At 45.8% G+C, this 10943-nt stretch overlaps 1 protein-coding gene across 1 annotated transcript in view; it reads left to right on the forward strand.

Moving 5' to 3' along the window:
- The first annotated feature begins 5075 nt into the window (after positions 1-5075).
- afap1l2 (actin filament associated protein 1-like 2) overlaps positions 5076-10943 on the forward strand; it is a 51804-nt gene continuing 45936 nt past the window's right edge. The window contains exon 1 of the mRNA XM_062527060.1: positions 5076-5265. Within this exon, the coding sequence (XP_062383044.1) occupies positions 5250-5265 (16 nt within the window). The 5' untranslated portion in view covers positions 5076-5249. The remainder of the gene's footprint in view (positions 5266-10943) is intronic.

Raw genomic sequence — 10943 nt, forward strand, 5'->3', positions numbered from 1 at the left:
TTATTGTACAGTGTGGGCCTTCAAAACAAGAGAATGGCCCTTTGTTTGGGTCTGTAAGGGGACCCTTTTTTTGTCGATCAGGCAACCTCTTTCATCCTCACTTTACATTCCTTCCACAGAACCTCGTCTGATTGGAGATGCCACTAAAAAAGACTTTACCTGCCTCTGGAATGCGATTTGCTATCGACTGTCAGCGGAAGAATTCCTGTTCTCCAAATGTAGTGTGTAATAGTATAAAAAAGAGCCAAATTGGAATGGGTACTGAATCGATATGAAATAAAACACTTTATGAATATGACACTAAAAAAGGTCTCGGGCATAACTGAGTTATACAGTCATTCCTCCCTTAGTAGAGCTATACTATACTCCCTTAGTGCCGCTGCAGTTATATTTTAAACTCTCAAAACAATTCCACAGGCTGTCCCTTCAGAATGACCAATGTGGTGGGCACATGGAGCGCTATAACTCTGTAAGGAATCCCCCATAACTCAGTCGAGAGAAGGGAGCGAGCATAAACTGTGTGTAGTCTCTCACACACCCTCTCTCTTATCACATATCACCTCCGACGTGAACTCCCCTCGGAACAGCTCATCTCTTCACCTCTCCTTTCAACGCCCCCCTTCTCTCTCACTCTGTCTCTATCTCTCTCTCTCTCTCTCTCTCTCTCTCTATCTGTCTCTCTCTCCCTTTGACAGAGTCTGAGAACTCCCCACGCTGGTTCTGCCTCCACAACCAAACTGCCCTACTGCCGCCACTGCTCTCTAAATCAGATGCAAACATCCACCCATGCATTCTCTCCTGACTGCGTGGACATTGAGGGGGTGGAGCGGTGTTAGGGTGGAGAAGTGGTGTGTGTGTGTGTGTGTGTGTGTGTATGTGTGTGTGTGTGGGAGGGGGGGGGGTCACTCCTTAAATAAACTTCATGGGATGAGCGAAAGAGCAGTGTGCCTCTCCCCTAATCCCCGTAACCCTCTCCAGCGCTGTCTCAGTGGTCATTCATCGGCGTGAAAGAGCTCGAGGGGAAGAATAGAGGAGAATGACGACACGATGAGCTGTTCCCGACCCGCATGTCAAAACAAGACGGACGCTCAGAACAACGTTGCGTTTCCTGCGACGCCTCCCGTTGGTCATATAGGATCGTCTGGGAAAACAAGCCGAGTTATCATCGGTGGATGCCTTTCTGTGGTGCTCACTGATGAGATTTATTGATGAGATGAGTTTTTGTAGGAAGTTTACTGTATGACTGTATAGACAATGGGAACAACAGGAAATGTGTTGTAATCTCGTAATGGTTATGTAGCCCGTGTCAGATTTAAAAATATGTAAGAAAACATTCTTATTAATGCTTTTTGTTACTATAGTGTTATGAAAAGGATAGTATGACTTTTTCTTCAGCATGATTATTTTACAGTAGTCTTCATTATAACCATTCACAGTAAATAATGTAACCACTTGATCAGCTAAACAGTGTACCTTAAGTTCTTCAACTTGACCCATATTTAAGAAAGATATCAACACAATGCTTCTCCGATCACAGAGAGATGTTGAAATCAGAAGACACTGGCCATTGCCTCATCTGAGGTCATCGAGAAACAGCCAGCCGGACCATGTCGTCTGTCCTGCTCTTTTCTCATATAGCCTGGTTGAGATTGAGAGTGAGTGTGGAAAGACCTAATTGACTTACAACTTCCAGGGGCATAATCGGCAGTGAAATTAAACTCAAATTGGTGCATTAAACTCTTACTCATTTCAGAAGTGCAGCAAACTCATCTTTCTAGTAAACAAAGGGTTTAAATGCAGTTGTTTTCTCAATTCCAAAGAAAATAGATGTGCATATCTGTCTAACCCTGTCGCCACCAGCACAGCCATTTGGCCGACGAGCCAAAGTGACTGGTAGATGAAAAACATGACCTGCCAAACATATTTTCTACTGGCCAAACACTAAAAAGCTTGTCATAACTATTTTGAAAGTATACAGCTCCCCAGAATGCTGCAAAAAGTTCCATTCGAATAAACGGGCCTTCCTGAAGTCCAGAGGGCAAATCCTTTTGTACTAATGACTGCTGCGGGTTCTATCATTTTCTCTTATCATTCCGTGAGAGTAGTTTGTTCGCCATGGCTTTCGTGTCCGTTGTGTTTTCTACACCATCTGACACTGTCATACATTAGGGAATTTATTCTGTATGTGTCAATGATATATAAATAGTGTTAACAAAAAATCTTCAATGAAAAAGAAGAGGAGGAGGTGTGGCCGGCCCACTTTGGGGGAGTAGAGAAGCCAACCAAGAGCTGAAGGAGTCGCTCCTCTTCCTCCCCAGCAGTGAGCTCCGACAGGAAGAGGCCTGGGCCATGGGCCGGCAAGCGCATGGAAACTTTCCTCCAACCCCATGGGCCTTGGAGAAGAGGTCAGGGCTATCTGGAGCATGTGATATTGGTGAACATAAACACACACACACACACACACACACACACACACACACACAAACACACACACACACACACACATACGCACACACACACACACACACACACACACACACACACACACACACACACACACACACACACACACACACACACATAAACACTCACACACATGCACATAGTCTTTCCATCTCCCCCCTCTCTCTCTCTCTCTTTCTTTCTTTCTCTCTCTCTCTCTCTCTCTCTGTCTGTCTCTCTTTCTCATCATCAGTCACACACAACAGAAAAGTTCTCACACTCCCCAGCCAATGGAGAGATGATGACTTGATGCGAATATGGTCATGTTTGTCTGAGGAGTGAATCTTTATCTCTCTCTTCCTCTGTCTGTCTCTCTCTCACACACTCACACTAGTAATATAGATTTACATCATTATATCAGAATATGTCATGGTAATTTTTTATGATAACACCATATGAAAATAGTACCAGCTTTCAGTCTTGACAGCCAACCAACTGTGACCAACTCCTCTTCCTCGCCAACCCCCATGCTTGCTCCCGCTCTACATGCCCCCCACATTGACATAATAGACTTTCATCAGCTATATTATCAGTATTGTGGATTGATACATTCTATCATAGACAATACTATATGGGACAGATACGCAAATACACATTCTTTCTGTGTATTTGTGTGTGTATCTTTCTATGGGTACAAGGGAGACAGATGGATAGAGAAAGCAAGAGAGCGCAAGAGTGGATGAGTGACAAAGAGAGAGGGAAAAAAGGAGGAAGAGAGGTCAGGTTGGACACGTTTCGGACATGTTTACCCAAGCTGTGAATGGGCTGTCCGGCAGGTTTACGGGCAGTGTGAATAGACCCTTCCCATGTTTGCCTTGCTTCACCCTGCAAGGTCTTGCCCTGCCCTCACCCTCTTGAACCCATCTGACAAGAGACCGAAGGGGGGTCGAGGGTGCACCACAACTGGTTGACCCTGTGAAGAACCGGCTCTTGCTCGGAAATGACTGATGCCTCTGCATATCGCTATAACAACCGCAATCACCCAGGACAATGAGAAAGACATTTTCTCAGGGTTCAAATGGTTTTCCATTGGTTCAATTTTTGCGTCAAAGTTGAAGGGGGGAATAAGTCACTCTTGCTATAAGGCCTGCAAGTGGCCACAATATGCTCAATCATCATCGGGCTGAAGTCAAGCATGGTGTTCAAAAATGAGGTCCTGAGAGAGACGTTTTATATTGAAACGAGTTCTCTTCTGTTTTTCCTGGATGACCGAGTGGTCGGCAGTCCGTATGCATAGTCATCAAAACCCGATAGAGGCAGAACCGTTATGCCATTATCTGAAGAACTCAGCCATGCCACTGACAGCTTCAGTGGTTGGTTCTCAGAGTTCTCATATATTGGGTTTTCAGAGAGGCGAGCAGTTTAGAGGAGGAGAAGCTTTCATGACAGGCACGGATGTGGAGGGATCTGGTGGTTTTTCGCTCTTTCTCGCTTTCTCACATGCACACACACACACACACACACATGGGCCCAGACAACAACAAGGCTATTCATGACACAGGAAGGCTTTGCAGCGCAGCATGTCAGCCTGTGATGGGTTAATCATTATCTTCTCTAGCTATCCTCACTCCCATCCCGCCTCCCAGCTGTGGTGGCCTACCTGTAATTACAGCGGGCATTCCAGCCCTCACTGCCGTCATGACATCATGGCTCGTCATCCTGAAAAAAAAAAAAACATGTTGCTGGTCTATATCAAAGTTGTTTCACATGTGCTGATGTGTAGGCTACTATATCTAGTTCCTTATTTCATTTCTTAAAGCAGTACGAACTGAAGAACCCTAATTTCCTTTCTTTCTCTCTCTCTCTCTCCATACATGCGAATGTGTTTCTGTTAGTGTCTAAATAAGCTAATTATGGCGAAAGAGGCAAATTGGTGTTGAAAATATATATAATTGCTTTGTGTTTACAAGTGAGCCTCCAGCTCCAGCTCTCGGTTAATAGTTTCACTGCTCCCCTCAATGTATGCGCTCCGCCACATTCCTGCCGTTCCTTCCCCAGGTCAGGACGCTCCCATGGGCTCTGTGATCAGTTTGAAGTTGGGAAATTCACCCCTCTCTGGCACAGAGCGCCGGGGCTTGCTTTCTGGGAACGTGCGCTTTTCTCCACATAATCCAAACAATCATCCGCGCAAAAGAAACAGATTGGATTGTTTTTGTTATTCATATAATAATACCCTCTCCGACTTCCTCCCCCGCTCCACGGATAACTGCGATTAGAGAGTGACTAAGATACAATGTGATGCAGAAAGCTGCATATGAATCAGTTCAGAATCATTAACAACGATGGATCTCTCGTTAAGTTTATATGTCTTTGAGTGAAACCGTTTATCAATTCTACTCTTTTGGTGAAATAACTTGTAGGAATGTTTGCCTTGCGCGAAAACGTAATTATGTTTTACGCGAAAAGATCCCAAAACAAGATAGTGAAAACAATGTTGGTTGACACACTGACAGACAGACACAACTAGGACAAGCGTGTAGAACTGGACCAGCGTGACGTTTACCTCAGGAGGCGCGGCAAATTCGTTGACTGGAGTGCGCTTCTGTGGAGGAGTTGAGTCGAGAGTGCGGAGACAGAGGCTGGAAGGGACAGCTGGAAAGCGCAGTGGGAGCGTTCGAAGTGCCGCTACACTCTGACCAATTGTCAGGGAGCGACTTCGGATTGCCTTGAAAACTATTTAAGGATCTTTGTAGCAAAAGCTCGCTTGGAGAAAAGAAGACAATAAACAGGAACATAGTGCATTGACAATGGAGAAGCATAAAGGTATGACAGCCATAATTCATGCATTACATGACACTAGCAAACATGAAAGAGGAAGGGAGAAAGAAAGGGTTAAACAAACTGGCTTACGTTTTTGGTAGCCTATCAGTTTCAAAAGTTTTGTGAGTGAATAATTGTTACATGAGCTAATTTTGCTTGTGTGTTTTTCACTGTTTTTTGCATTATACCATGCTGTGAAACATTGTTCATCCTATTGGCACCCCGCTTACTGCAGAGATACGTGACAGGTTTTGAAAACCCAAAAAAATCCATTCATCATATTGGCCAGCAGTGGGGTAGCCTATGAATATTTCATTGACCAAGCGATGATGTCTGAGGGAATTTTGTCTGAGTAACTTCAATAGCCTGCGTCCTCGACTAGTGCTTCACACACCCTTCCTTGGAAATGCATTGGAAGTCTCTCGCTGCTTGTTATGCCTGTCCACTGGTTTTAATACTGACAACATAGGAGTGTACTGTACTCCTCGCGAAATAACACGACACTGCTTTTCTCGTCAGGATGAATTATAGGTGTTGAAAGTAGGGTGTGTTGGATATAAACTAGCTGCAGGTGGGCGGGGGGGGGCTGCTTGCAATGAATTGTCAAGTAGGCTACTCTCAAAGGCTGCTGTAGTTTTGGCTTGTAGCCTATAATCACTCACAGTCGCAGACTCTCTGGTTAAGTTCTGACCATCTGTGTCTTGTGTTCGTTTGTTCATTTGTTTCGGTTGTGCAGACATGTTAACTTAGTCTAGCATATTCTGCGCAGTTTAATCACAGTTTAATCGATAGGTGATGCCTACTTTTTGACGAAGAGTGTTGATTTATGACACGACCTGACATGACATTAAATGGCAATTTAGTAATTTGTGTCCTAACCGTTTTAGTGACAGACGTATAGCCTGACAGTACTGATCACAGGGAATAAAAATAGCCACGTTAATGTCTAGTTCACTCTTGTTCCATGTCAGGTCGCTCTTGGCCTCCCAATTTATTGGTTCAGACACACTGATGGTTTTCTCAGTCTGGCAACAGGCCTAGTAGGAGGATGTGTGTCCACAAGAACGCAATCAGATAAAATGAAATTCACGTGGCCCCTGTGGAAAAGTCACCGTAAATATTTACAGCCTCGAGCTCAACTCTTCATCTTTCTCCCCGCGGGGACGAGTGTGTGTATTTGTCATCTGTATGTTTTCCGACTCCACGTTTTGAATCCCCCCTTGTCTGGCTAATGGTAAATAAATAGACGTTTATTTAGAGCGCTTGCTGGGGATGTTCCCGGTTGGAACAATTGTTCCGTTTAAAGATTCCTTGGATGCCTGCGGCTAGCTTTTTATTCTGCGGAATGTGAGACCTTAATATTGTTTCGCAAACTGATGGCTTAGCATGGGGAGGTGCGATAAGCCTTTGACAGTGTAGTAGAAGCGGAGGCAGGAAGTTGAGGTCGTCAGCCTCCGGGTGGAATGCAGCCATGTAACATCAAGTAGTCCATACGCCATGTTATTATTGCCAGTGATGGATGTGGGGAATGTCCCCCCACGGTGTCAGGCAGTATGATGACGACATGATCACATTGGTCCAAAAGGTATGATCACGTTCTACTATTTCTCCAGAGAAGCTCATGCATTGGCATATTATCATGATGTGAAAGAAGTCTGTGCCTGACTGTTCACACAACTGTCCATCAAGACTCCACACAGGTGGATGAACACATGACAAGTGACGGTAGCTCAGAGCTAGCATGCTTAGGCCTACTTCTGCTTGAGTTCAGGTAAAAGTATGAGGTGGTTTGCCAGATAATTGGTAGATAGTGAAGAACAATACCTCAGTCTGACACCAAAAAAGAGAAGGCTGGCACATATGAAACTTTTGGTTCTTTATATGTTGTTCCTCTCTTGACTGGAAAACAATGCACAGCTGTCCATCTGCTTCTGAACAAAAATGGAGGTTTGTCATCATTCATCCACTCACAAGCCTGCAAACAAAATCCATAACTCCAGTGCTTCCCATGGCCTGATAAGTCTTATCCTGTGCCCCTACCTCAATCATAACTGGTTTGTAATTCAAACCACATGAAGATGTTCTGAACATCTTGTGCAACAAGTCACCCTATGACTTTAAACTAATTTAGCAAAAACTCCTTGGCAGGTAGGCCTACAGTAAGTCATTTGGTCATTTTCATACCGTTATCCATCAACTGGGATCCGGAAACCTCCCTCAACTTTCACCATGTTCTAGATTATAAGGTCAGTTTTCATATGAAGTTCAGGGTGGTCTGTTGAATTACGGTTGAGGAAACTCCTCAAAAGTGATGCTGAGGAAAACAATGGAACACAATGTGAAGACCAACACTAGGAGACATTTAGAAGATACTGCTATTACTGACTTATAAACTTGCACCAGACCATTAGAATGCATCTCTCTAAATGTGTCCATCAAGATACCCATTACATAGCTGAGTAGGTTTCACAAGTTCAAATGAAGAGGACTGTGGTTTTTCTGTTTTACCGCTTCAAAATAATCCACCCACATTATCAAAGATTTTTCTTCATAGGTCTATTACAGTGTTTGTAGTGGTTTTGATATAAGAATGTGCCTCGTAGAACAGCAATCACCCGTGTTCAGCTTTGTGTTCAAATTGTGTTGTGGTCACAGAGGCTGCTGAGCAAAAATGGCCTCTCTCTCGAGACTGAAGGGGGGTGGGGACATGTGAGTTTTTGTTTTTGTGAGATAACAGAGTGAGGGAGTGTAACAGACAGGGAGAGAGAGATGGAACGAGGGGGAGAGAGGACTGGCAATAGGGTGCCACATTGGAGAGAAGTGTCTCATTCGTCCCCTGATAAACAGTGAGTAGGGGTGGCATGTTTTCCACAGGCTTTGTGGTTTGGCGTTTGTTTGCCAAAGGGCAGCCCACCATATTGACACTCCCTGTACTCGTGACAGTGTTGTTGATAGATAGGCTAATAATTAATGCCAGCGTTTGTGATGAAGATGATTTGGGTCTTTGACATATCAGTGAAATGAGTTAGATGATAAATGTCATCTACAGAGGCATCTACAAAGGGCTTTCAAACTTGCCTGCTGAAGGATGTCCCCCTCTTGAAGTGAAGTATAACTTGTAAAAATATCTTCTGATGGAATCACATTAGTAGCACTACTGAAGTTAGGAAGCATTGCTAAAGAGAAGGAAGAGAAGCCTTTGAAGAGCCATAAAGGAAAGCCAAACAAGCTGAACTAAGGCCGAACGCCAAGAGCGAGACAGACCCCGCTGATGGATAGCTCTCCTGTGTCATCTGTGTGCTTACAGAGGCAAATCCATGCTACATTACTGTAGCCAGGTGTGTCCAAGCAGCACCTCTTCCCACGTCTTTTTGGGGGGGGGGGGGGACGAGGGGGTTGGTTGGTGGAGGAGGTGGCGGGTGGGGAGAGGTGGAATCGAAATCCATCCTCTGTGAGCTGTTTCTTTTCTTATCCCGTCGATTTCCTCCTCTTCCGACCTCCTCCTCCTCCTCCCCCATTTTTCTCGGCGCTTCAAAGGAGGGAGTTTTTTTTTCTCCTCTTCTTCTTCTTCTTTCTGGGGAACCAGATCTCACTCCGGAGAGAGAGGCCCGGGCCCTGATACCACTGAGTTTCCTGACCCCACCCTCAGGTTCACTCCAGGGCCCGCGCCAACTCTTCTGCCGCCGCGACCGCCACTGCTGATGGTGCCACTTTGACTCCTGTTCAGATTCCCTAAAGTAAGAGAGGGAGAGAGAGAGGGAGAGAGGGAGGGAGGGAGGGGAGGAGAGAGGAAAGGAAAGAGGCGAAGGGAGGGGAGAGGAAAGAAAGAACAGAGAGCTTTTGGGGGGGTGGGAAGAGAAGAAGAAGAAGAACAGAAAGAGAGGGCAGAGGGGGGAAAAAAAGAGAAGAGGAAGGGGAGAGCGCGGGGTGAGCGAGTGTGAGACTCCCCGACGCCCGCTGCATCTCAATAAAGACACGGCGCGCACGAGGAGGGGAGAGGCGCTCCAAAGACAGCGCTCAGGAATGGGAGGATCAGCAGTTTCCCTGGCGCTCCCTCTCTCCGTTGCGCCACGGAGGGAGAGAGAGAGATAGACACAGAGCCAGAGAGAGAGAGAGAAAGGAGAGGAAGGGAGGGAGGAGAGTATCCATCTCTCTGGATCTGCCGTAAACCCTCTTGCTCAAAAAGCCTGCTGCCCTCATTACATCCACATCTAAAGCCAGTCAAGTGGGACCCAGCTCTCATTAGTATACAGCCGTCCATAGAGAATCCCTGGGAGAGTGGGAGCAGGAGAGAGGGAGGAGAGGAGAGGAGAGAGAGACAAGAGGGGAGAGAGAGAGAGGGGAGCGATACAAAATATATTCTCTCTGATCATCTCCCAAAAAGCCGCATTGCCCAAAATTTGACAAGGCTGCACCACAGCGTTCATGTTTGCTTGTTGAGTGGGTGCTGATGGTCTGATGTGATCTACTGCACCCCATAACTCTCTGTGGGTGTAAGTGTATGGCCTGAAGCAACACATCAGTTTACACTGTGAGTGTGTGTGTGTTTGTGTGTGTGTGTGTGTGTGTGTGTTTGAGTGAGTGTGTGAGAATATGTATGTGTTTGAGTGAGTGAGTGTGAGAATATGTATGTGTTTGAGTGAGTGTGTGTGTGAGAGTAAGTGTGTGTTTGAGTGTGTGTCTGTGTGTGTGTGTGTGTGTGTGTGTGTGTGTGTGTGTGTGTGTTGTGTATATGTGAGTATGTGATTGTCTGAGTGTGTCTGTGTGTCTGTGTGTGTGTGTGTGTGTGTGAGTCTTAGAAGGCCTTATCAGGGTGCATAATGATGCCCGCCAGTGCGTCGTAATGGTCGCTAGCGCTAACGCTATCAGTGTGGGGGATCTGACCCGACTGAGGGAGAGAGTGTGATTTTGAAAGGGGATGGGAGGGCAGGCTCAGCGAGGTCCCGCCTTATCTCGAGCCTCTGCGGACTTGTTGAAAGGGCAAAGTGGTCGTTTGGAAGTGGACGATTGCATCGTGGCCCTGTAATCGGGGGGTCTGCGGTGGAACGTAAGTGGGCCGAGGTATGCGGTCGCGTGGGAATCGAAAACAAGGCGCGCGAGCCGGCCTGTGCGAGTGCGTCAGTGCTGAGGTCAGTTTCCTTGATTTGCATTTCTCTCCACCCATTTTGGCTCAGGTGAAGTGCTTCACCTTTTTGTTTGAATAAAGTTTTTGATTAACCAGCAAAGATTAGGGTGGTTTTTTTTTTTTTTTTTTAAACCAGGAAATGAAAGAAGGGGAAATTTCTATTAAGGGTGCACTATTAGTTCACAAGCACTTGAGAGGATTAACTCTCCTAAAGCATCAACAATAGATATTTGATATCAGCTTTTGTAAAACGTTTCTTTCCCATGGAGTTTTCATGGCACACAAAACCATGTGGTTTCGTTTCAAAGTTAGTGAAGTTAGTGAAGTCCTAAAGTGAGATGGTTCCTTATAGTTTTATTTGTCAGTGCCCTTTTCTGCACTCCATGTTACCTCTCCATCTTCCTCTTCTGCGTGAGTAGGTGAGTCTGGAGGGTTATTGTTGGAGTCGTTGCAGAGTTTCTCTGTCCGTGTCACATGTTCCACCGATGAGTTGTTTTTAGCGGCCAACATGGACCTGGCCCAGGGTGGATTAACGAAGTCATGCAGCCCTCAAGGA

This window comes from Sardina pilchardus, chromosome 22 (assembly GCF_963854185.1).
Source record: "Sardina pilchardus chromosome 22, fSarPil1.1, whole genome shotgun sequence".
In the NCBI taxonomy this organism is placed as follows: Eukaryota; Metazoa; Chordata; class Actinopteri; order Clupeiformes; family Clupeidae; genus Sardina; species Sardina pilchardus.